This window comes from Polyodon spathula, chromosome 23 (assembly GCF_017654505.1).
Source record: "Polyodon spathula isolate WHYD16114869_AA chromosome 23, ASM1765450v1, whole genome shotgun sequence".
NCBI lineage: Eukaryota > Metazoa > Chordata > Actinopteri > Acipenseriformes > Polyodontidae > Polyodon > Polyodon spathula.
In genome coordinates, this window is record NC_054556.1 from 19,429,102 (window position 1) to 19,455,134 (window position 26,033).

Consider the following 26,033-nt stretch of genomic DNA (forward strand, 5'->3'; position numbering starts at 1 on the left):
GCGCAGCATACGCGCAGCACACATGCATTAGCATTCATAAAGGGAAGGACTTTATCGGGGATAGAGAGTATTTTTATAACTGGGGGGGTTTGTGTAAGAACAGAATCAGAGGGGTGACTTTTTATTACGCATGCAACGTCATGGAGCGCCGTATAGGAGACGTAAACGTGAAAGAAGAACTCTAAGTAAGAGATGACAATCAAAATTTTATCCCGAATATTGTGTGGTGTGTTTCTTTTTCAAAACACTAGAGGACACTAGTGTGCCTATTAATAATGTATACATGGGGTAGTTGCATTGTGTGCAGGTTTAAAATGTGAACAGCTGATCCGAGAGGGGTATTGCTGCAGAACGAAGACTCACACAGGGTAGTGCTGCGTGCGCAACTATTTCATAACAGTAATCTAACCCTAAAGCTAACGTTTGTGGGTTATTGTGGTCACGTGGTAGGGGTGTTGAGGGTCACTGAAGCACTACGTAAATTCCGAGTTGTGCGAGCCATCGTTCTGCAGCGATATACACTTGAGTGATCCCCCCCTTTTAAATGTCCTGGGCTCTTCAAAGCTTGAAGATTGTATTTATTATTTACTGCAAGTATCAGAAGCATGCACTGTCAGATCTAATGTCCTGCCCATTGTGACTGAAAGTGACATACTATTATGTTACAGAATAAACCATTATTATGTGCATTTGTATCTTGCCACTTAGCCAGACACTTTTATCCAACAGAGACTAGAGGGTGAACTATACATCACAACTGCTGCTGCAGCCACTTAGAATAGGACCTCGTTTTACATCTCATCCAAAGGACAGAGCACAAGGAGATTAAGTGACTTGCTCAGAGTCACACACAGTAAGTGGCTGTGCCAGGATTTGAACCAGGGACCTTCTCATATCAAGCCCCCTTTTCTTTAACCACAGGACCACCAAACCTACACGTTATGGTCAGGGATGTCTTAAACTAGTATGTCATGTGAGGCACAGCCCTAATACATAATTACATATTTACTGCGTATTGGTGGGTGATCCAGACACTACCCTGGTTTAGTTACTTTCAATATTTCTGTACACACCTCATCACTTTATTCTTAAATGATAATCTTTGTGAGTACTGTGAGAAGAGCTGTCTTGTGTTTAACAGTTCCAGCACTTAGGTCAGAAAGATGACCGATTAGCGTTAGTTGTAGCTATTTTAAACCCATCAATCTACCCAACATTTACTGTATATTCAAGCATCAAGTATACTATTAAGGTGAACGTAAGACAAATTTTACTGGTGAATAGGTTGGCAGGTTTGTAGCTGAGCCCAGTCCTCCAATTATTGTGGACCCAGTGACTGTAGTTAATTTTGTCAATTAATCATCATTTAGTTTAAGTGGTTATTTTGGCCATTCTAAATGCGTGACCAATTATTCCTTAAAAGTCAATTTCCCCCTGTGTAATTAGTTTTTTTGTATATAGTACTCTAGTTTTGTGTTGAAAGTGCTAATGGATTTTTGTGAGGTAACTAGAAGCAACAACACTGCTGACTTACAAATGGTTCTGCAGTATAATAATCTATTTTTAATATAGCACCTTTCACAATAAAAACTTCCACAAAGCGCTTCACACGAATAAAAACACTGACAAATATTTATAAAAGAATGCATGAAAAGCAATAAAAACAAAAGAAACAGACAGAACAGTAAAACAAGGCAGAGAATAAAAGGAACATCATTATAGCATTAAAAGATTACAGTATAAGTGTTTTTAATCTTGTTTAAAAAGCAGTGACAGATGGCACTTCCCTTACAGAGCTAGGCAGATTATTCCAGAGTTTTGGGGTCCTATAACAATGCTCTACCACATTTTTTTTTTTTGTTGTTTTTTTTTAAATTTACGGAGCAGTAAGCAACCTGACGTTATGTGATCCGAGTGGGTGTCTAGGAATATATGGTATTAAAAGTTCATTTAAACACGATGCTGCAAAGCCCTTTAATGACTTACAAGATAAAAGCAGCAATATACAAGGGGGAACACTGCAGCTGTACAAATGCATGTTGATTCAGTCCTGGGCCTCTTTCAGTCTGTACTAATTCACAATTTAGATGTTGGAGGTACTTTACAACAAAACTGTACATTTGCACTTCAGTTCCACCCACCCCATCCTCACTTTAGGGTTTGTCCCATCAGCCCTCAGTAGCAGTCTACCTTTACATGAAGATTCAATTATATACTCAGTTTAAGATATTTCACTTCTAAAAGAACTACACGTCAAAAGGTGGGCTGTGTCTAGAAAAGTCTGTATGCCGAGCGAGATATACTATGGATTTGGACACAATTCCTGCTTTTGTAAGATCATATCAAATGCTATTATTGCAATTACTTGTCCACTTAAATTAAGGGTAAGTGTGTTTTTATTTTATTTTATACAAACATCTGTAATATTGCAATTTGAAAATTGTCATGTAAATGCAGTTATACACATGTTCTCTGTTGATTGGTTATGCACGTGGTTAATTGGAGATTTTAAAGTTATTACACAGCGCTTCCCCTTTAGAACACTTAAGCCATAGCGAATACTTGCTAGTTTAATGGTATTATAGGGCAAATAGGAGCCATGACTATACTGCCTTATAACCTGCTTCACAGAATAAAGGGCTGTTTTACGGGGAGCACGTGATAGGGGGGGTGGTTTAACACCCCCCCCCCCCCCCCCCCAATAATCCCTAATCTTGGACTGTTTTACCTAAGGGAACATTAGGTTGTCAAAGATTAGTGGTAATCAGGGTCTGTGAATCTTTAGGGCTGAAACTGGTGCAAGAAATAAATCAATGTTTTTTTTTTTTGTTATTTCCTAGAAAACAAAAAAAAGTTATAAGCTTTTTACACAAATGATTTTTATTTATTCAGATTTGGATCAAAAACAGCAAAAAAACCCTGAAAAAATGTAGTCAACATAAATAGTAACATAGAAAGTTTAGAAGCATTGCCATGGAAATAAGCCAGTTCAAGTTAGATACACATTACTGCTCTACAACCAGTGCTTTACCCAAAAGCAAAACAAAGACTCCCGAACTAGCATGAGTGCACTGCAAAACAAATGAATTGGCGACTGACTGCAATGGAGCTGCAAGAAAAGGAACGTGCAAATTGACACAGCATGGCCTGTGGCTAAATGGGACATCCATTTCAATCTTTAACTCCTTCACAGTGACAGCCAGGACTGAACTCTTACATTCCCTTTCCAAAGAGATCACTGTTAAAATATATTCAAAATGAGCTTTTTGAACACTAGCACATCAGCATTCTTTTAAAATGTCAACTTCACAATACAAGCTGCTTCAAACCAATTCCACAAAACCTCCACATCAGAGTCACATTTGTAAACTTCGTAGACCATTTCTTTTAAACTTAGCCAATTCAATCTTTTTTTTTTTTTTTTTTTTTTAAGAATGTCTTTTTGGTATAGGAGTTAAAATTCTAAAAGATTGAACATCAGTTTATTTAACTTGTACTGCTTGCTGACAAGACCAGCATCTGGTGAAACAGCTAATGGTTCTATTAAAGTATATGCAGATGTTTACCATGACAGCAATAGTATTTGTCAATCTACAAATGGAGCCGGGTCTCCTCCAGATCAGCTCTTGTCCGACAGCATGCCTGCAATGGCTCAAGTGGCTTGTTTTTAGACCAGCTGTATGGCTGCAGCTTGGAGGTAACCTTGTAGATACTGCAGTGCTTCGGCATTCAAGCTGGTGCTCAGCATGGATGGTACCTATCGAGACGAAAAAAAATGAATCTACACTTGCAGAAAGAACCCGTTAAATCATTATACATCAATTAAAAAGTAGCAGACAATTACCTATTTATAGAAATCTTAGTTTGTGATTTACAATACATAAACATACAAGTGAAACTTTAAAATCCTCATAAAACAGCATGTGTGGTTTAATGTTGTGTAAAATACTACTACACTGTTAAGAAAGGTGTCTCCATATATCAGTGGGTCTTCTCTCTATACTGGGCGATCCAGGAACAATACACCACAGGTAAAGTTACAACCCATAGCAACCCTCTGAAAGGGTCAGTAAAAGCATGAGTCCTGGGTTTGAATGTCGCTGTTTATAACCTACCCTTCCTGGGCATGCTGTAGACAGTTTGTGCAGCGACTGTGCCAGGAGGATCTTGGGATTGCTGACAGAGTCACCGAATGGGTCGTGTTCTTTCTTCCCAGCGAAGGCCAGCTGGGAGAAGGCAGTCTGGTAACCAGGAGTATCTTCAATATCAATGAAGTGCTCATCATCTGGGATACTGTCATCTTCAGGAAGCTCAAAGAAGCCAATCAGAGCTTGCAGCAAGGGGGACCTAGATCAACAGGCAAGTAACGGAAAAAAGATACAAATAAAACCACCACCTGCAAAGGGCTTGAAAAACTCTTCTTTGCATATTCTTCATTTCATTATATTTAAAAAAAAAAAAAAAAAAAAAATTTACCCCATTTTCTTCCCAATTATGAAATAGCTAATGTGTCCCCTCTACAGCATGGCCCAACAGTTATTCCTTTAAATATATTACCCTGCTGTCCTGCCCACTGTGACTGATACCGACTTGCAACAGAGAGATGCAGCTTCCATATATTACTTCTTACAAGGCATTATATTTGCATAATAAATCAATTGGTGATGCGATGCACAGCCCGTTCATGCAAAATAAATATTATATTTTAAATGTACATTTGCAGTCACCACCACAAAGGGGAACAATGCTGACATTAACAGATTAAATCAAGAAATGCATTACCAGAGTTTAGTATAATCTGTATCCATCATGGAAGGACATTCGGTCAGTATTTTAGTAATCCCCACTGCACAGATCTTCTTTTCAACTGGCCCCGATACTTTCTGTACCTCTGGGATAACAATCTTCTCCAGCACCATGCCAAACATCCTGCACAACAGTCAAGAGCACTCAGTTGGGTCACGGTATCCAGTCCGAACGAGACTATTTTACATCAGCATCTACGGATCAAAAAGCACTTACTTGGGCTGTATGCTGTCAAAGATTTCTTGTGTTGCTATAGCTCCATATTTGACAGTGTGGAGATTTATAAACACCAGGAAACCTAGAATAGAAATAGGATGACAGAGTTCACTCAATATGCAAATCTCAGAGTAAACGTCAAGGTTTTCCAACAATTAGCAACACTTTGGGTTTCAAGTCTGTCGAGAGCAACCGGTCACCAGGAATAGCTTGCCAACAGATTTTTAAAATACAACATTTACTGAATCACCTAAATACGGCTAGTGCAGTAGTAGCAATAATTCATCCAGTATGGCATTGGTTTACATGTGTCTACTCTATCCCCTGTGTGCGAGTCACATTTTACTATTTAGAAAAGTGCAATGCAAATCCACAGTTACATGGGACATTTAAAGAACTTTGTTTTTGTTCCTGTCTTTAAAACGCACACAGCTGAATGGATTTCCTCCCTGAACTCACTTTTGATGAACTTGGTGGTTTTCGAACTCTGCAGTCTCTGGAACAGCAGAATGAAGATCTGCTTCTTGTACTGGTTGACAGACTCTCTGATACAAACACATCAAAACAAAAAACACACATCAGGCAAGCGTTTACTTTAAAGATTTGCTTCATTAACACAAGTAAGCTGTCAACCTAGTATGCATTAGAAAGGTGTAAAATGCACAGTGCACTATTAAAACAATGTTTTACTGACGGTGGCATGTGTTCGATGATGCTGTTGAGCAGATAGAAGCCTTGGTGGTCATTCGCTTTAGATGCAATCAGCTTCTGGAACACTCCCAGCAAGCCAGGCTGAAAAAAAAAATAAAAAATACATTAACTAAACCTTAAAACAAGGGTATCTTACAAGAGTCTATAATAAGCTAGCCCTTAAAAGCAGTTCATGTTGCTGTAAACACGTCTCCTCTCCAGACTACCTTGCTGTGTAAACTACTAAACTCAAATTCCTGTGCAAGAATATTTCTTCCTATGCAAGTTTGGAGCACATAAACCAAGCGAAAATAAAGCCAGGGAGATGATTGAATAAGGGCATCTCTAGAAAGATGCAAAGATGAAATTAAGAAAAAGCTAATAATTCCTATAGTCTTACAATCTTATCGGCAGCTGTAGTGGCAATGGTGGTGCCCCCTTTCTGTAGGTATGCCTGCAGCAGCCTGACCAGTGGGGGGATGTTGCCTGTGCGCTCCCACAGAACAGGCTGCAGGAGGTGAGGGAAGAGCGCCATGTAGGCAGGAGGGATGCTGGTGGTGTGCATCTCCAACAGCAGGGACATCACTTGGAAGACATAGGGAACAAACTCTGAAAGAAAAAAAAAAAGCAACCAACCACCACATTTATAAAATGAAAATACTCAATCAGAAGATGTACAACAGCACTAAAGTCTGTGTCAAGGTCTCTTGTTTTTTCCAGTTTCCAATCCCCTCCACCTGTGCTCTTACTGTATTTGGACTATATTTAGCTGTTATCACGTGCTAAAAATAAAGCCTAGTCAGCTAGAGTGTACCAGATTATATTACTTTGACTGAATGTCTCTTGTTGCAGTTCTATAAAGCCACTTAACACAACTTGTGTAACCTGATCTTTAATCTCATTCCACAGTACTACAATGACTAAAACCTGTGATTCAATGAGCTGTAAAGAGCATACCCTGCACATCATTCTGCAGGATCTCTGTGAACACGGGGAACAGCGCCTCCTCAAAGCTGCTCACAGTTGCTGGGTTGGCTTTGCAGGTTATTCTCACAGACAGGCACAGAGACTCAAACAGGTAATGGTTAAAGTGCGGCTTGCTGGGGTTCTGGAGAAAGGAAAAAACAACACGTTAATAACCAAGCCAAAAATCTGGTTTACTGCAAAAAAAAAAAAAAGTAGGCCACTTTGGGCCTGACTGCAATATTCAAGAAATAGAACTGAATAGAAGCTAAATTCACCAGCGCAATCACTGTGCGCCACATACAGGTCTACCAATAGAAAGTACATTTGGACACTGCTGAAAACTTAATGATTAAATCTCAGTAAAAACTAAAAACTGGCAAACAAAAGAAAATCCTAAGCAGCATAGGATCCTAAACATTTACAAGATGTCATTTTATGGAGATCTTGCAGATTCATAAATATACAATATCTGGATCTTGAAGATTCATATACACAATATCTTGATGCATAATAAACAAGTGTAATTAAACTGTAAAAGTAAAAATGTGTACACAAAGTAAATTGAACTAAATCAACTACTTTCTCATTGAGAAGATGTACGATAGCCGAGTGGTAAAGGGCCATCTACATAGTTAAATGAAGACGTAAAGCTAATTTGGGCACTCAATGTTCTTTACCTTGCTGACCAAGAGAAGTTTCTGTGTTAGCTGGCTGATGAGGGTAGGGATGTAGGGAACAATGGATTCCTGAAGGAGGGAGAAGCTTCTCATAATAGCTGTGAAGTAGAATGTAGACATGTTTCAATTTACCAAACCTTCAAATCAGACACTAATGCAAAACCAGCTTTTCTTTTAGCCTTTATCTCACATGTATGAATACTACCGTCTTTCGTCAACCCAGGGAAGATTAGTGAACAAAGCATCCCCAGACAAAATTTAATGGGAGTGGTATATCAGAGATCAGTTTGACATGAAGTAAAAATGGGGGAGTGAAATCTTTCACTTTTACTGGATAACACTGTGAATGAAACTTAAAGGTGGAAAATCACTGTGCATCAACCAAATACTGCTACACACCAGACACACTGTGACAAGCGAATGTGTGCAGCCATGCAACAAAATGAATAAAGCCTCATTTTCACAGGACAACGCGAACAGAACTTAACTGAAGAGATACTAGAACGCATCAGCATACCAGATGTGTGTGAAATGACCCCCTTGTCACCTCTCCTTAACACCCCTCAGACATACATGAGAATCACAAACTTAACCAGCAGCAATCAGGCACTCCTACCTTTCATGATGTACTCATTTTCAGAAGAGCCCGGCATGGACAGAGCTTTGAATAGGTGGAGCAGAAGCTGCTCTGTGAACGGGGCCATTTCTGCAGCTGTGATTCTACAGGAGGGAAATATCCACAATCATGATAAATTCATGTCTGTTTCATGCAACAGCATATAAACCTGGACTGCTGCACCATGTGAATACTGATCAGCTTTCATGTGCACAGTCAAATCAATTACTTTGATTTGACAAGTCACTACAATTAAGTCACAAGGATCCAAAAATCACAAAAACAATTAAACCATTAAAATTAATTAATTGTAGAAACAGAACAATTAAACAGTCTACTAATCCGATCTCCAGTGAAGCAGTGTGCACTCACAGTGTGGTGTTGTTTGGACCCCTCATTGTGAAGATTCTCTCCAGGGCATGTGCTGCGTACGTATGAGCCACAATGCTTTCTGCCTGGAGAAGGGCAATTAGAAGAGGAATCGCCACAAGGAGCTGTTCTTTGGGAAGCTGAAAAGGGGAAGCAAGGGTACACAACACAATGAACCTTACAGCTACAATGGCAGACTGCAGGGGTACTTAAGGTCTAAAATTCACCTCCTCTCAGACAGAGAAAATTTGCAGCTATGCACTCAAAACAAAATATTCATTATAAGATGCTAAGCACAGAAGTCTTAAAAAAAAATCAATCCTTAGGAGTAAAATATAACTTAGAGAATATAAAATTTATAATATAAGTATTTATAAAACTCACCTGACTCCTAAAAATCATGACGTATTTGATAGCATCAGCTTTCAGTACAGGAAACTCATTCACTGTAAGGGAGACACATTTAAAGGGTTTTTTTTTTTTTTTTTTTTTTTTAAAAAGACAATTGCTTTCACATTTCAGGCTTCATGGAATGGGGTCATCTCTTCTCTTTAGGGGTCTAAGGAAATGTTTGGAATTGACTTGATCAACCTCAACACCACTGGCGGAAGGAGCTGGATTGCATCAAGCCCCCCACCCCCCCACCGCCTCAGACTTCACAGGAAGTTCCAGAGTTGTACAATGTAGAAACAACATTCTTATTGAAACATTTCAACTGCATCTCTCGCAGCTGGTTTCACAGACCCCGATTAGCACTGATCTTGGACTTCCTTATCCAAATTAACACTAGTTGGTCTAACAGTAGTGGTAATCAGGATTTGTGAAACCAGCTTATAATATCTTAAATAAAAGACCAATTTCAACAGATCATCTTTCCTTTTACCAGTGCTCTGCAGTTGAGTGAAGTTAGCAGGTGATTTCTGTTTTCTTACCATTTGCAGACTTCAGATCAGGCAGTATGTGACTAACAAAGAATTCTGTGAGGTTCACCAGCTCATTGGCTTGTGTGATTCCATGCTGAAACAAAAACAGAGAGAATGTTGTTTAATCACATATCATATCGTTTCGAATCCAATGGCATCTGCTACCCATAGGGATCAGGTGTTTAACTGGTTCCGTTTAATAAATAAAGCCAACTCACAAGCTATTATACAAACCAGGATATGAGAGCTTCCCTTATAAATAAACAAGTTCAACTAATAAGCATCACTTATAAAAAGGCACGCATTTGATTTTGTGTACACTGATCAAACAGGCCTTCGTGTTTCTAAAGACACTCAAAGGTTCAATGTTTGATTGTAACAATGAAAGGCAATGAGAAGAGCCCCAGGCCCAGCTGGGAGTGCAGCAGTACCTTCTGAGTCTGTGCTTTGGAGGCAAGTGAGGTGACCAGGTAGATGGCTGCATCTTTGTGCTTCCAGTTGGTGCCTGGGCTCTTGGCATACTCCGTCAACATGGAGTTAACATAGCCGGAGAAAATGGCAGTCACTGGACCTTCGAAAAACTTGCAGAGCCCCCTTACAAGATCACAGGCTGCTCTACGTCTTGTGTCAATATCTGCAATATAAAATGAGCCCCCAGACAGATTCTCAATATTTATCACAGAGTCTTTTGATGCAGGTTTGATAAGATTTCTATCTGTTATGTATACACAATATTTTTAAATGTTGCAATACCTGAACCCTCCAGATCTCGTCTGATGTACTCTTCGGAATTATCTTCAAATGCCTCCTCATCAGCAGCTGTGGAAACACAGACACACAAAAAAAAATTGGTTTCCAGGCGCAAACCAAACACTTCCAAACCAAGAGCTTGTAACTTTCACCAGCAGGGGACAGAAATCATACCAGCAGTACATTCAAAAACACTGTTACACTAGCAGCAACCAACATGAGATAAAGAAACTAGACTGTGTGAGTTACTCGACAATCATACAGAATACTAAATCAATGTATGTCAACCGCTTACATACATCCTAAGCTGTTTTACAACTGGCAAAGCAGCTCTTAAGATAGAATAATTAATTCTGGACATATCTGCTATATCCCTGTATTCTGTGGAAACAAGCAGCAGCACACGTACTTCTGAACTCCATGTTGGGTACAATGACTTTCTCGCAGATGCTGGTCAGTGTATTCTGATCTTCAAACAAGTGTTTATAGTGAGGTCTCTCACAGACTGAAGCCAGGAACTGGATGGCATTGCTCACCAGCTAACAGGAGAGGGGAAGAAATGAAAATAAATAAATAAAATTAAAAAAATGCAAAATTATCTTTTCCCCATGCAAACACATGAAATTGTGGAGAAGTTTCCACAAGGTGTTTTTTTTTTTTTTTTTAAACACAAGATAACTTTTGAGGGCTTTCTTTAACCCTGTAATGCCCAAGCATTTATTAAAAGGAGAAAAGCTACTTAATGTAACTAGATTCCGTTTCTTGTACTGCATATGAAATTCTGGCTTATGAGGCTGGATTTAAAAAAGTAAGAGTAAATAAGCATCCATTACAGGATTGAAGAAAAAAAAATGGCTAAATGCTTGTTGCAGTTTAGTAGAAATATCAGCGTCTCCCTCTGCCTGGTACACTCTAAACTGAGAGAAGCCACAGCCGGACTCTCACCAGGTCGTACTTGACCTCCTGCCCCGTGGTGACCAGCAGGTTCCAGATATCCGTGACGAAGCGAGGCAGGTAGGGCTGGAACTCCTCGTCATATTTCTGAGCGTACAGGGCAGCGTTGTCACAGATCTGGGATTTCAGCAACTCAAGCAGGCCCGCCTCCTCCTCATCCTGCATTAAACACAAAGGAGAGCCATAAATGCACAATTCAAGCTGTCGGAATGTACCGACAAAAGACAGACCCCGACACTCCCTTTCTTTGGATACCCTCAATAACTTCAGCTAAAGAACGTCCTGACCAAGTTTAATTGGATAAGAGATTCTCCTTTCTGAACCTACTGGAAAAAAAAAAAGACAGCTCTCAAATAAAAAGCTTACATCAGTCTGCAGCAGTTTGTTATCGAGGGTGAGTAAATTGTGAAAGTTTGTCATCCATGTTTCCATGTTATCTTCAAAGAATTCAGGCAGGTCCTAGGGCATCAAAAAAGACAGAAACATAATTAGAGTACTCTATAAAACAAAGTATTCTGGAAAGGCAGACAACTTTCATCCACCAAGAATGAAGCTCCACTTGCATTCGCTATCAAATACCAGTTGACAGGGAACATTCAAATGCTTACCTTCAATTAAAACAACAATCTCACAGTACTGTGTTTTAATGCAATGACTGCCCTGCCCTGCCACCAACACAGTCTCACCTGAAAGTTCAAGCTGTAGAAGAGTTTGGCAATGAGAGTCAACGAGGAGAAGAGAATCTTCAAAGCATTTACATCACTGGCATGGGTCTGGCAAAGCTCAATAGTTGCCTAAAAAGAAAACTAGTATTACAACTTATTATACAATTCATGATTTCTCACACATTCCATGCCATCCACACAATACACATTAGTGTAGCTGTCTCACAAAATCATGTTTTACACTAATTATTAATTTACTACACCTTCCAGAGTGTACTTCAGCAAAGCAGACCTTTTTGACAGTTCAGTTTGTTTGTATTCCACTCTTTCCAGTCTTGAAACTGCCATTGCATCCATGTGCGAGTCATCCAGACAAACTAGCATGTGCAGCAGCAGAAGGTTAGAAGCCGTTTCAAATTGAAGTTTATATATAAAACACTATCCATTCAAAATGAAATAATAAACACAATGAACTGTTTTTCCCTGATGTTAAACTTGTTTGCTTTTATTTTAACCAGTTACAGCTGCAGTTGTTGCCCACCTTGAAAAGTTCCGTCAATGGCTGGGCAAAGGTATCCAGGACAAGTTTAATTTCCGTCCATAACTCATTTGATTTGAATTCATGTCGATATCTGCAATAAACAAAGTTGACAAAACTATAAGCAAAACAGATTTTTTGCTCACTTGTTGCTGATCAAGACAAGCTTATCAAATATTAACACCAATATAAATGAAAGACTTTGCACTATTTTGTATAAACACTGCTGCATCCCAGCTGAATTGTATATCAAGAGCTTTGAGTGCACGGTAATAAGCTCAAAACCGTACCTTTTAAAGAGCGAATGTGCTGTCCGCAGCACTCCATTAATGATGTGAAAATCTCCACTCTGAAATCGGTTTACCATCTCGGTAAGAAGATCTGGCCACTTCAGAGGGAAATCTTCACGACCAATAATACTAATAGCGTCACTCAACTAAAAAAAAAAAAAATAAAAAAAATACAAATAAAAAAAATCAAGGCAATGCTTCCTCACCACTTTGTATCAAGCTCAGGTCTTGGTAAGAATACATTTAAAATGTATAATGGCCAAGTGCGTTGACAACATTAGCGTCGCTGTACATTCTTGTATAAGCATACTGCATGTAGAAAATGGCATACCTGTTTCTGAATCTGCTCTGGGCTACTAAGCATCAAATTTACGATGTTAGCTTTAATAGCCGTCCTGTCAATATCACAGATTTTGTTTGGTTCATCTTCCACCTGGAAAAAACAAAAACAAAAAAGAAACAGCGTCTAACTAAGAGTATTCAGGTACAGAAAAGTGTCACTGCTGTCCAGCCCATTGGAAGACCAGCTTCAAACTGGTTAATGTAAATGTCTACCCCTCTCTCCCTACAAAAATACTAATATGTATTGCAATACTTACTATTCTCCAGTTTCTTTTGATGTAGTTTTTAAACATCACTGCTGCACAAACTCTAATGACATTGTCCTGTGATTTCTCAAGCAGCGTTAGAAGCAGTATGGGGTAATTCTGATTGCCTTCCACTGACTCCAGGAACTTCTCAGCTGAAAAACAATGTAAATCATACCCTCAGGATCTAACACACTACACACATGCATGACTCCCTACTATATCCCAACAAACAGAACCCCCTGTGGCATAATAGAAACATAACAGCACCTGTGACTGACTGGTTAACAAAGAAGGATTTGTGAAAAAAAGAAGTGTATGGTGGAAGCAGTAGGAAGTTTGCAATAATAAGCAGCTATCTTTTTTCCTATACAAAGTTACAGCAGCTTGGACAGGTTACCTGGTCGTCTGACTGCAGGATCTGGGTCCAGAGTCTTCCTCAGGTATTCCGTGAGGGTCTGCAAATTGGCAGCATTCAAATCCATGTTTATACACCTGCAAAAAAAAATATATATATATATGGATACGGTTCCCACTGGATGAGGCTGAGCTGATGGAAAATTACAATAGGACATGTAAAACATTACAGGAAAATGCAGTTAATTAAAATAACCTATTAGTAGTAACACCAAACTATCAACCCATCGCACAGCCCACTTATCTGAATTCTAGAATCCTTATGACAAACTTTATTAAGACAAGCAAGATGTAGTCTTTCCTAAACTCACATCTGAACAAGCAATAGCCACTTGTTAACTTCCAAGAATACAGTTATGATGTTTTTTTTTTTTTTTTTACTAAGAGCGCTAAGAGATAAAATAGCACGCAACATTGAATATGCAGTTGTGCAAAAACAAATCACACATACACAATATTTAACACCACCATCTCAATTAACAACATTAAAATACAAATATATTAGTTTTATAAAATAATACAACTGATGTTGATGCTTTACCTCTGAAAACTTCAGCCAGCAGCAGTCAGATCACAAGGCTGCAGTGACTAGTGTAATGCAACATGTCTCACAAATTAACACGCATGGGAGTCACACAAACTTTAAACATTCTTGTTTAAATTTAAGACAAGCATTTCATCAGTCCAATAAAAGCCAAGGCAATCGGTCTACCACTTTGATGTGCACCAATCACAAATTAAAAGGCGGGACTTAAAATCCTGTCACCAACAAGGCCCAATGCAGAACACAAGGCCCTCGTCAAGTTCATTACAAACGACTGCCTGGAAATGTAAGGGAATGTTACGCGTTTGCATTTTTTAAAATTAAGAAATTTTAAATTCCAGCGATTTAAAATAAAACGACACCGTGTAATATCCATTAATCCCTTGCATGATCTGTTCTAGCAAAAATGAATGGATCAATGTAATTCGACCTTATACCATGCAGGGCCCATGCTGTGAATAAAAATACAGGTTATAATAATTTAAATCACAAACAAATAATGTTCTCTGCTATTTAAAACCGTATTATATGTTTTGCTACATAAGCACAGTAGACTTTGATATTTTACAAATGGAATTTTAAATCAGACTAACATACGAATGCTATATAAATATTATGTCTTCGATTTTACTATCGAAATATCGTTGTCCAATTGTACCATAACCCGTAGATATATAGCTGTAGACCTCGGCTCTTTTTTTAATTTTTATTCCTTCTTTGCATACAATTATAAACATGTACAAAAAAAGGAAAGAAAATGGCATACTTCGTCTTATATATGTCTGTTTACTTATTAATTAATAAATATTAAATTAAAACGGCATCTCAATAAGAAATGCATACCACACCCTTAATTCAAAAGAACCCCATTCTTACCTTGTACTGGGCGTATTGCTGATTAAATAATTCCCGTGTATTGTAATCAAACGTTGCAATTCAGCCCCCTTCTCCCTTTCAAAGCCAGCCCCAACGGCGCGCCGCCTTCACTACGCATGCTCTCTTCTTGGTCGTTTTAAGTCCTTGGCTGTCGCTAACTTAACTTCAGCTTTGGAAAAACTGACTCACAGATTTATTCATTCTACAAAGGTCCAGCAAGAAGGTTTCTAACTTTGTAGCAGGCATATTACATCCGTGTCATACCATTTCATGGCGGTGCAGAAAAGTATACTACTTTTTTTTTTTAAAATATGTGTTATTCATTAAGCTCACATTTATTGATAATGGGTGAAACTGAAGGCTCAATGACGTCCAGTCGTGTTTCTTTACCAGAATCCCGTATTAAAGCAGATTGCAGGGAATGGTGTTTTCGTGTGAAACTGAACCTGTCGCTGAAGTTTCAACCCACGGGGTTTGGAGGTATGCCTTTAACCCTCTTATGGTTCATGAGATATCTTCGAAATGACTGGTGATGTCAAAAAGATCAGTACTTGTACATCCACAGGGTAGAACAATGTGGCAGTATTTTTTACTGGACAATGGAACTTCATTGAGAGAATCAATGAATGTAGCTGTGTGTACCAACTCAACACAAGGCATGGGACGTGTATCTCTGACCAGAGGTTAAAAAGACTGTCAGAGACCTGAAACAAAAATTTAACATGTGTTTATATAACCTGCAAACAGCATCAAAACAAAAGGGATACAATATAAAGCTTTGGCACTGGGAGCTGCTTGGTAAAGTTACTGACACACACTTGTTCCTTTTTTCTTGTTCAATACACAATTATAGAAGCTTAAAAAAAAGAAAGTGTCTTCAAGACTAAGTTGTAGAATTGAACGACCTAATCTCAGAACACTCTTTTGTACTGTGTCAGTATCTCATAGTGTTATATCTTTAATCAGCCAGAAACCAAAGTCACATGAACAATATGGCGGACACTGTAGGTGAACCAAGCTCTGACCCTCACAAGGATGCTTAAATGAATACAGTCATGTGCAAATGTATTAGAACACGACTTTGCTACGGAATTGATGTTGTGCATATAAAATCAAACCACTAAAACTGAAAATATTGGAAAATTCTTAAAATAGGTAAATAAGCAATTGTCTGATTTAATTGATGACTTTAAAAGACCACACATTCAACGAGTTATTTAAGCTGCCTAATTAAAGCACAAAAGTGGTCTAACATCTTCACAGGAGTACCTATTGTTTCTAGATCACCGATTACTGAGCGGAAATTTTAATTCTCACACCTAGAGGTTTTCATGCAGGTAGGTATATAAAGAATATAAATGGCAAATCATGGTGTTCACTACTGTATGTAATCCTCTAATGCCTATATGTGTCATAAAAGGACAGTCAAGAATAAATAAATCATATAAAGTTTCATCACAATTGGGACAAGTGGTTCTTTGGACTTATGTAACGATACAAGTGTCAGACACAGGCTGTACATACTGTAACGCCAAACGTATATGCACTCAATAACTGAACAATGTCTCTATATACAGTATGTGCTAATATTTACAGAGTGTGACATACAGAGAGGTTCTAGTGTGGTAGAAACAACTGATCTAAATAATACGTTTGAGATGTTAAGGGGAAAGTGGATTACTCTTGGAAGCTTCTTAACATTATAAATAGATATAACAGAGTAAAAACTAAATTGTTAGTAATAAAAGGTCCAAGGCAAAGTTATCACAAAAAAAAAAAAAAAAAAAAAAAAAAAAAAAAAAAAACATTTTGTAACAAAGGCAAACAATAGTATGCGCTTTAAAACTTTATTGATTAATTGCCGGATTGAAGCATGAAAGATTACAACAGTATTTTCTATATAGAATAATTACTTTACATTAAACTTTACAGTTTTTTTTCATATATATATATATTTATATATATATTTCCAAAAATGTATACATCCACAGTTGCATGGAATGCTTCTCAAAATGAATATTTAAAAGCACTTTATTGTAATACAGAGATCATAGTTTACAAAAAAGTACTTATTCATTACTAAATCATACATAATGATACGCAGAACAAGATAGCTATATCAAGGGTAAAAGTATTCCAAGCATATATGCAGCATTGTGGCAAGTTCTGCAGGCTGGTTCTGTAAATGGGTTTAACACTTCTCCAAACCGTTTTATTCTTAGGAGGATTCAACAGTGCAAGGCAATGGGATCTTTGTCACCAGCCAATAGCTGTTCTATAGAAGTTTCAAATCCAATGCACTGTACTCGGCCAAACGTCCTCGAGATCTGATTCTCACCACAGTATCTCATGCCAGATTGAAAGTTGCAGGCTATATCACCATGCAGGCGTAAAATACCTATTATAACCATGGACTTCTAAACTTAAAGAACAAATAGCTTCAAAATCTACTTTAAATCAGTTTCTTTTGTAGTTCAGTATTGAGGTGCAATCATTTTCTCCATAAGCAAAATTCACTGCTGGCCGTGGGCTGCTAACTTTCCCGGCTTTGAAGACCTCCTTCCCTAGTGAAAGGTCTTTTGCTGGGCCCACCTTCTTTTCAATGTAAAAATCTTACAAACATCAGAATGTTAAAATAACATTTGAAGCTATTTACACAATGTCTTCGGATTGTAGGCTAGACATTAAATCCTAAATACAGCAACAAATAAGGGAAAATGAAGGTGAACGAACAGCAAAAACAAATCAGAGAAAAAGGTACAATCTATGCCTCATGTCTTAAAAATGACCTTCATCTAGAAATAATGTTACTTCTTACCAAAGCAATTTTAACAAGGTAGGGTGTTGGAACTGTCTGTAATAAAGTTGGTTTTCTGCAGTACCTAACAAATTAAATACTTACTTCACTGCACCGCTCTGAAAATGTACTAACAGCAACTTTACAGTACTTTAAGGGAGTTGTACTACTTAATCCTGAGGATAAAATCCAATCCAAACACTAACCCTAAAATCACAATACAACAAACAGAAACTGAGTAAAGTGCAAAAACATCACAGCGATTTGCCTTTATCAGTGTGACAAATTGCAGAAAAGTGTGTTCATTTACATTGGATCAAAGGAATGCAATCAATAATAAAAAAAAAAAACGTTTTGAGAAATGCAGGTGTATACATTTCACCCATCTGTTTCAAGACTTAAAATCTAAAATAAATATAAAAAGTGAAGGTTTCTTTAATGAATCAACACACACACATGGAATGGAATACACTCACATACCAGATTACCAAAACAGGACCCACATTTCCGAGGCACTTTATGGAATAAAAGTGACACAGAGAACATAATCTGCATATTAAATGTGCTAAAATCACTTTTCATATTGACTAATGGACTCGCAGTGACGTTCCTGCTATTCAAGAGGACATGCCACTATTAAAGAGCCACTTTAATATTTGTATTTATTTATTTATTTTTTAACTATTTCCTGACATTGTTTTATGATTGCAATTACTCTGAACTCAGTTGCTCCAATAGTTGCATGGGAAAGCTGTGGGTGATGTGTACAATTGTACGGAATTTCTGGGAAAAGGAAAGCAAAAGACAATACTTGAGAACTTAGGAGGTGGCTTTGGTAATTCTTTATCATGCCAGGATAAACCACCTACCTGTGGTTATCCCAGGATTACCCCCTAAAAATCATTGCAACAAAATGATCAAAAATTTTTTTTTTTAAAAATCCAGCTGGGGCTTATCCTAGCACAGTATAGATGAATCAAATTAACTTTGCATTGGACAGCATGGTTTGCTTATGGGATGAGTTATGGGAAAAACTAACACAGCTTAATACTCAATGTACAGAAACCAGGACAACTACATACAAAGAATGCATATCCAATTGTTGGTTTCATCAGGTATTTTATAGTAGCATAACTTTGGGGAAACTAGAGGGTATAAAAAAAACTTATCAGCTTCTGTGTTTTGGAAGACACTTCAGGAAAGACTAGGTTCACTGAAAATGTAAAATAGAATGTTTTTTATGAATGCAAGTGCCATGTCTATTCAACAGAACGCATGGAACATGGAATGGAAGCACATACAACATGCAGACTCACCTCCTGTAACAAATAACTAACCACCTTCTCATGTTCTCTGTTTAAGTTTGTTTCAGCATAATTTAAATAAAAAGAAAAAAAAAATCAAAGTCACATACAATATATTCCTCAATCTGTACTGAACTATAGTCTAAGACAGCACAAACTTACAGAACGATGTTCGTTTAGTTTTTTTTTTTCAGTTTTTACAGTTAACACAAACTCCAGTTCTTTACAAAGCCGAGCTGTGTGAAATGATTTAATGAGTGTGAATTTTCAAAAACAGAAAACAGTTTTTTGCAAAGCACTTCCAATCTATAAAGAATCCTTCCCACCCCACGCAACCAGCTCACTGCTTTTTTGAAAATGCAAGCTGCAAAATCTGCCATACAAGCCTAGCAGGAGTACTTTGATGCATATGCTCTGATGCATTCTATGCATCTTTGACAGTGCTCTTCCAAATAGTTGTCAAAGGGTGAGAAAAGCAAGTCCTTTGAAAAAGGTGGATATTCACCTATGTTTTATTTCTAGTTTAGCAATTACCCACAGAATGGTTATTACAACCTATTTCAACAGATGGAGATAGATTGTCTTATTTTGGAATCCATGATAAATCCAATATACAGTACATTCATTTTTTAAAATTATTATAATTATAACTACAGGATCACAAAGGTCTTCTTTTTTGAAGCAAACAAAACTTCAAACCTTTAGAAATGAATCAAAATGTATGTTCAGAGAACCCTCGAGGGCAAAGAAATGCAATATTATGTATAGGCATTGGGCTTTTCTACTGTTCTGCATTCCCTCTCTATGTAACCTGTGGTCATTATTACTCTCAGGTTTTCACTGTTGTGTTATAGACTGCAAAACATTGGGAGGAAAAAAGGTTTGCTTTCTCTTTAACTTGGTATTCTTCTGTATTTGATTATATCAATTTTCAATGCTGTCAAATGGTTATAATAATAAATAAATTACAGTTTCAACAACTTAAAGCTAGCATAATAATCAGTCTGCTTTTATAGATTTTTTAAAGTATTTGTTAAGGGGAAACCAAGGCTTGTTAGCTGGATCTCTCAAGACAACTCAGGGTCTGGAGAGTTTCAAATTCACAGTCTAGACGTAGCAAATTTCTCTCTCGAACGGACAAGCGAATCCAGGTCTGACACTCCCCCATGCAGGCAAACCGCTTCTGTGCCTTGCTAAGTCCCAGCTACCCTGTGCTGCCCGTCTGCTGCCGAGATCTTAAACACCAGCCCAATACGCAGGAAGAACCTCCGGAGGACTGTTCGTAACTCAGGGATCAGGTCAAACTGCATGACTTCACACAGAAAGGGGTAGTAGCAGGAGGCATGCTCTTTGAACTGGGGGCAAAGAATCAGAAATGCAAGAGATTAAATAATCAGCATTTGACACACAAACAAAGACACTCTTGAAAATCAGTTGGTTTGTATTAATGTGCCCCTTTGGGGTTACATATTTAATTAAACATAAAAATAAAAGAAGAAACAGACATCTCAGCAATGAACTGTACCGGCCCATCTCAATGCAATTAACTTGCAGGAAAGCTTGCATGGAATTTGGTGAGAATTTGTCTCACTCTCTAACCTGTAGTCCCACATCGCTGATGCAAACAGCCCTGTGGGATTTTGAAATAGGCTAGCTGAAAAGGTTTTTCAGCAACTAGGCTTGTGGCTATGAACCTGGATAAGCTTTTCCAAAAGTTAAAAAAAAACAAAAAAGTGTGTCTCATCAGTAATTCATATTTATCAGCAGTCTAAAATTATATATAAAAGTATATGTAGATTTTAATATATCTTTTCATATATATTATATATATATATATTTATTATATATATATATACACACACACACACACACACTACATTCAGAGTCAGGATTCGGTCAATGACCGACAAAAATAACCATTTCGCATTTTGAGCACTGACAACTTATCAAAGAATGAAATGAAAGGTTATTTCTGTGTTTGAGCAAATTATTTTGCTTAAATTGCGAAATGGAAAATATCAAACAAATAAACAGCGAAACACAAAAGAGACAGCTTCTTCGGTCTTTGAGTAAAATTATATATTCAAATTGCAAAATGTGCTTTGAGCAAATGCATAGTTCCTGAACAGACTTTAAAGAGGCTGCTCAATCTGCGAATAGCAATTAATTGTGGAGTGTTAAAAACGGGCATCAAGTGAAATACAAATGTTTTAATACAACATTTTTTAATTGAATGAACATAAAAGAAGTAAAGTAAAAGAGATTGTTTTACTGACATTATACGACTACTGCATACACAGTGTTTAAACTGCAAAATCAAATGTCAACCCACTGTTGTCTAATCAGTTTTTTTAGAGAAAGAAAAAAAGAAAAGTATACTTATTGAACGATTTACTCAAAGACCAAAGAAGCTGTCTCTTCTTTTGCATTCGCTCTTTGTTTGTTTGTTTGATATTTTCCATTTCGCAATTTGATCAAAATAATTTGCTCAAACACAGAAATAACCTTTCATTTCATTCTTTGATAATTTATCATTTCTTAAAATTGTTAAATGGTTATTTTTGTTGGTCATTGACTGAATCCTGATCATTAGTGTGTGTGTGTATATGACCTGCACAGTGGCAGATGGTTATTCGCTGATAAGAGCAGCTGACAAGACCTCAGCCTCTTACCTTTTCATCGCTAATCTTTAGAGTTCTGGTGAGAAGCAGCAGCAGGAGGTTGGTCCAGGCCTCCCTGTGGCTTTCAGATGTGAGGGTGATGAAGTACGATAGAGCTTCACTGCACACACTGTGGAGAGGGGGAAATCAGAGCAGTCAGACTTCTGCTAATAAAGTTAAGCAAACTTTGTCCCTTTCAACCTGGATCTATTCTGTTCTTAACAATGAAATAATGAGCCATCTTTATCCTTTGCTAATTGGAGTTGTAACCAACGCACAAAAATATTAGCTTTATTAACCCCCCACCCCCCACCGTTTACTGTGCTGAGAATCTCCTTGTTCTTTTACATTGATTCAGGTTATGCTAATATTTGAAAAGCAATAGTATAGAAAAACATCTGCAGTAACTTTACAGAAACCCTTAAATCAAAACTCAAGGAACTAATTTTAAACAGGTTTCTGCATAATGAGCGATCAGCTTACCTAAGGAGGCGAGTTTGTATGTCCTTCCAAGAATCCTTGAGATTTTCATCCATGTACATTCGGAACAGAATACGCAAACAGCAAGCCAGGCTACTAGTCTCCTGTTTCAACAGATTGGGCTTGGATTTCCCCTTGAAACCTGGGGAAAGAGATGGAGGTTTAGAAGCCTGATTCTTCAGGGCAGATTTTTAAAAAAGCAATCACCTTGGACACTTCTTAATAAATAGACAGATTTTTTTTATTCGTCATGGGGATCAAAAGCAGGGACTTAATTTCTTGCATGTAGTGCACAGTTCCCATTATCTCCATGCACAAATCAGAATGTTAAAAGTACAATACAAGATCCTAAATGTAAACAGCAATGTGAAATCAGATTGAACTCTGTAAACTACAATCCCTGTTTTCACCGATAGTTAAGCATTTGAGAAGCGCGGTCTACCTGCTCTCCAAAGCGCAGTCCTCTGCTCATTATTGGAGTTGAATGCCTTTGCAAAGGTATGCGACTCCAAGAGGCAGTCCAGCAGTTTGAAGAGGTGTGGGGAGGACATGTGCCTGTACATGCCTTGATCCTGTGAGTCGATGCAAATGTCTGCATCAAGAGCATCCCTCTGAAAACACCAAGAAAGCAAGACTTTAAAAAAAGTGGTCAAGTGAAATCTGGCATTTCGAGGCATTAAATAATGGGGCACAACTTGCTTGGAGTATCGCCATAGTGACAACCAATTCAGCACTCTGTTCAACCCTTGCATAGAGTCGCTATCTGCCTTGAGGATGGATCACATCACTTAGAAGAACAATAATGGGTAAAAGCACAACAGCAATTCAAATAACCCTTTCACTTTATAACCCTGCACTTCCAAAACATCAAACTATAGAGCTTAATAACCCTGCATTTCCAAAATATCAAACCACAGAGCTTAAAATGGCAGTCTATCAGCAAGGGTCTTAATGAGGGTCAAAGTGTATTTGTATGATCTGTCCCCTGACGCACTTCTCAGTACTACTAAACCCTGTTTACCTGAGCAGCTGCCATGTGTTCTGCGTCCTCCTTCTTGCTGGTTGCCGGGTAGAAGACAATGTTGTCAATGGTCTGTATCAGCTCCAGCTGCACAACGCATTTGATGAGGAGGCCAGAAAAGAGCTTGTTATCTGCGATTTCTAAACACACACACAAAAAAAGACGCAATACAGCATGCATGTCAGTAACACACATATAGCCCGCCAATAATAGAAATTAGAACAAGGAAACCTTGTGAACAAGAAACAACCAGCAAGAGAACAGAACTCCTGCAGATCAACGTACCCTTAGATTCATCCCTCAAGAACTATTGCAGCTCACTGTACCCTCAGATTCCACCCTCAAGAACTCCTGCAGATCACGGTACTCTCATATTCCACCCTCAAGAACTCCTGCAGATCACGGTACTCTCATATTCCACCCTCAAGAACTCCTGCAGCTCACTGTACCCTCATATTCCACCCTCAAGAACTCCTGCAGATCACTGTACCCTCAGATTCCACCCTCAAGAACTCCTGCAGATCATGTACCCTCAGATTCCACCCTCAAGAACTCCTGCAGCTCACTGTACCCTCAGGTTTCACCCTGAAGAACATATGCAGATCACTGTACCCTTAGATTGTACCCTCAGGAACATATGTTTTGAGTAGTTTGGTGTCAGTATCCATTTTCCAGTAGGAAAAGTTATATACAGCATACAGTACATACATTAGTACTATTAAATGAACACACAAAATTCACACAAGCATATTCCAGAAAACAAATACCACTATTTAAAAGTCTATTGTTGAAATAGTATTTAACTGAGCACAATACCCACACAGTGCTGGATTTGTTCAACAGTCCAGATTGTAACAGCAACTTACTTGCATATGATTTTCCTTTCCAGGTTTCATCACTGGTATTCGAGACCTGACTCTGACCTCTTTCTGAAGGATTTCTGTCGAAACTGCACAGAGACTGACGGTCTATTTCCACGTCCTATAAATTCAGACAGAAGGTAAGCGAAACAGGAGGCCTTTATACTCCATCTGAATGGTGTATAATTATGTAAAAGGAAAATCAACTTGTATCACAATCATAAATTGCGAACTCTGTAGATACTTAATTTTTTAGCAAATAAAACTCCCAGAATTCAATGCCCAATTCAACCCAGTCGTTTAACCATAAAAAAGTACAACTATGGCCAAAAGTTTTGCATCCCCTAGAACTTTAAGATTGAGACAATTATAAAAAAATAAATAAATACATGAACATAATTTAGATGTTCTATTAAACATCTTGTAATCAAATACATGATATTACAAAAGTCTATTGGAAACCATAATATATATTTTTTTAAGTATACAAAGCGGTATGTAATTCAATATGTTAATGTAACATTATTCGACAAGTTTCATATGACTATGATGCAAAATTAGTTAATTCTATAGGATGATGCAAAACCTCTGGCCATAGCTGTACAAAATAAAACCACAAATCAGAACCCCTCCTACTACACCACACAGTTAATGTAAGATTCTTAAGGGGGTGTTATTGGGATGACTACTCACAGTGTGTCTATCCACTGGCTCCTCCTCTTGTCCTGCTGGTCTCCAGGTTAACAAGCTAAGTAAGGAAAGACAAACTGCAAACGTTAGGAAGCTGCATAATGCCATTCCACCCAGTAATATGAAGCACAAGTATTTAACTGTGGGCTTACGTATGCGGGATGGTGGTCTTGAAGATTTCAAGCATGCAGGTGCAGGTCTGATCCCACACCCCTGGGCTAAATTTCTCTCCATTCAGAATCACCAGGTTTTCTAAACAATTGGTACCTGATCGGGCAAGCTGTTCATTATCTGTGAATAAAGGGAGGCATGTTTATTTATTTGCTTGGATGTTACATGGCGACAGTCCAACACATGCCACAACTTCCTTTGGCAGTCCAATTTGACTATGTATGTATGTATCTATCTATCTGTAGACATTGGTAAATGGAAAGCAAATGAAGGCCTTGACAGGTAGACAATCATGTGTGTACTATTCATGTAGACCATAAGCATACTTGCCTTGTTTTACACACCACTGCAACTGTGCAAAGACATCAGCAAGGAGGATATCGCATAACGGCTCATAGAAATGAGTAAAAACATCACAGATAGCATAAAGTGCGTGGTTACAGGTTGTTGTCATCCATTCTGTCTTCTGAAAAGCAGAACACACACACATACAGAATATATTAGAGCACTGTAACAATCCCAATCAAAGACAACACATAAGGAAACTAAAACGGAGGTTATAATCTTCAGACTACCGGCAGCTCACATTGAGAGCGATGTGAATAAAAGAAAGCCACATGTGAAGCACAGGAGTATGAGATGATTAATCATTATTCTAGGCAGCGTGCTTCAAAATTGATCACAATATTTACATGCAACATATTTTAATTTTTATTTGCCATTTCATATAGAAAGGAAGTTGCATGGATTCAGCACTGCAAGAAGTGTGCATGCTGTCTCAAGACACCTGGACTTGCTTGTTAGTGGCTTCAATGGCAATCACGAACAGTTTCACAAGTCAAATGACTGGACCCCTCCGAGGAGTATATATTTTAGGGTACCTAGCCAGAGGAAGAGCTTGTTAACTCCTAGAACAAAAACACAACGATGGGATCTCCAGCCTCCAGGAATCTGAGTTATCCATTACAGCTTGGTATGTTGAAGAGATTTCTGTGAAACATTACCTCGGTTTGCTGCTCAGGAAGCTTCATATTGTCAAAGATCCTGAACACAATCCGGAAGAGATCTTCCCACCAGTGTTTCTCAAAAGTGTGTCCGTAGCTCTTCATAATCTCAAACATCACAGTAAGGCCCCTATGGACAAAAGGAGGATTCAGATAGAGGTG

The 26,033-nt window shown here is 38.0% G+C and overlaps 2 protein-coding genes across 3 annotated transcripts in view; both read right to left on the reverse strand.

Annotated features, from left to right (window-relative positions):
• Positions 1 to 2,862: 2,862 nt before the first annotated feature.
• Positions 2,863 to 15,010, reverse strand: LOC121298120 (exportin-2). 2 transcript variants are annotated; one of them, XM_041224948.1, is made up of 25 exons: positions 14,885 to 15,010; positions 13,448 to 13,542; positions 13,060 to 13,202; positions 12,792 to 12,893; positions 12,461 to 12,606; positions 12,174 to 12,264; positions 11,654 to 11,761; positions 11,334 to 11,426; positions 10,959 to 11,126; positions 10,423 to 10,552; positions 10,017 to 10,082; positions 9,695 to 9,897; positions 9,273 to 9,357; positions 8,725 to 8,786; positions 8,344 to 8,480; positions 7,972 to 8,075; positions 7,356 to 7,453; positions 6,670 to 6,820; positions 6,113 to 6,321; positions 5,717 to 5,814; positions 5,482 to 5,567; positions 5,023 to 5,104; positions 4,783 to 4,929; positions 4,116 to 4,347; positions 2,863 to 3,757 (listed from the first exon to the last, which is right to left on the reverse strand). In XM_041224948.1, the coding sequence occupies exons 2-25, from the start codon at positions 13,530 to 13,532 to the stop codon at positions 3,668 to 3,670; spliced, it is 2,916 nt and encodes a 971-aa protein (XP_041080882.1). In that variant the 5' UTR covers positions 13,533 to 13,542; positions 14,885 to 15,010; the 3' UTR covers positions 2,863 to 3,667. The 2 variants fall into 2 exon arrangements, with proteins under 2 accessions (XP_041080882.1, XP_041080883.1); XM_041224949.1 differs by lacking the exon at positions 14,885 to 15,010 and adding an exon at positions 14,006 to 14,096.
• A 1,707-nt stretch (positions 15,011 to 16,717) lies between these two features.
• Positions 16,718 to 26,033, reverse strand: part of LOC121297898 (brefeldin A-inhibited guanine nucleotide-exchange protein 2-like) — a 34,267-nt gene continuing 24,951 nt past the window's right edge. Inside the window, exons 30-39 of the mRNA XM_041224519.1 lie at positions 25,872 to 26,001; positions 25,198 to 25,333; positions 24,849 to 24,987; positions 24,700 to 24,754; positions 24,013 to 24,127; positions 23,147 to 23,286; positions 22,568 to 22,736; positions 22,129 to 22,267; positions 21,658 to 21,775; positions 16,718 to 20,340 (exon numbers count right to left, since the gene is read on the reverse strand). Of these exons, the coding sequence (XP_041080453.1) occupies positions 20,179 to 20,340; positions 21,658 to 21,775; positions 22,129 to 22,267; positions 22,568 to 22,736; positions 23,147 to 23,286; positions 24,013 to 24,127; positions 24,700 to 24,754; positions 24,849 to 24,987; positions 25,198 to 25,333; positions 25,872 to 26,001 (1,303 nt within the window). The 3' untranslated portion in view covers positions 16,718 to 20,178. The remainder of the gene's footprint in view (positions 20,341 to 21,657; positions 21,776 to 22,128; positions 22,268 to 22,567; positions 22,737 to 23,146; positions 23,287 to 24,012; positions 24,128 to 24,699; positions 24,755 to 24,848; positions 24,988 to 25,197; positions 25,334 to 25,871; positions 26,002 to 26,033) is intronic.

Bases quoted from the DNA above. Each gene is read 5' to 3' on its own strand.
- LOC121298120 (XM_041224948.1), bottom strand. From the start codon at position 13,532: ATGGATTTGAATGCTGCCAATTTGCAGACCCTCACGGAATACCTGAGG. The intron at 8,481-8,724 runs GTGAGTTTTATA...TCCCCTTTTCAG, and splicing joins TCATGATTTTTAGGAGTCAG to CTTCCCAAAGAACAGCTCCT. The intron at 4,348-4,782 runs GTAATGCATTTC...CTGTTGATCTAG, and splicing joins ACAGATTATACTAAACTCTG to GTCCCCCTTGCTGCAAGCTC.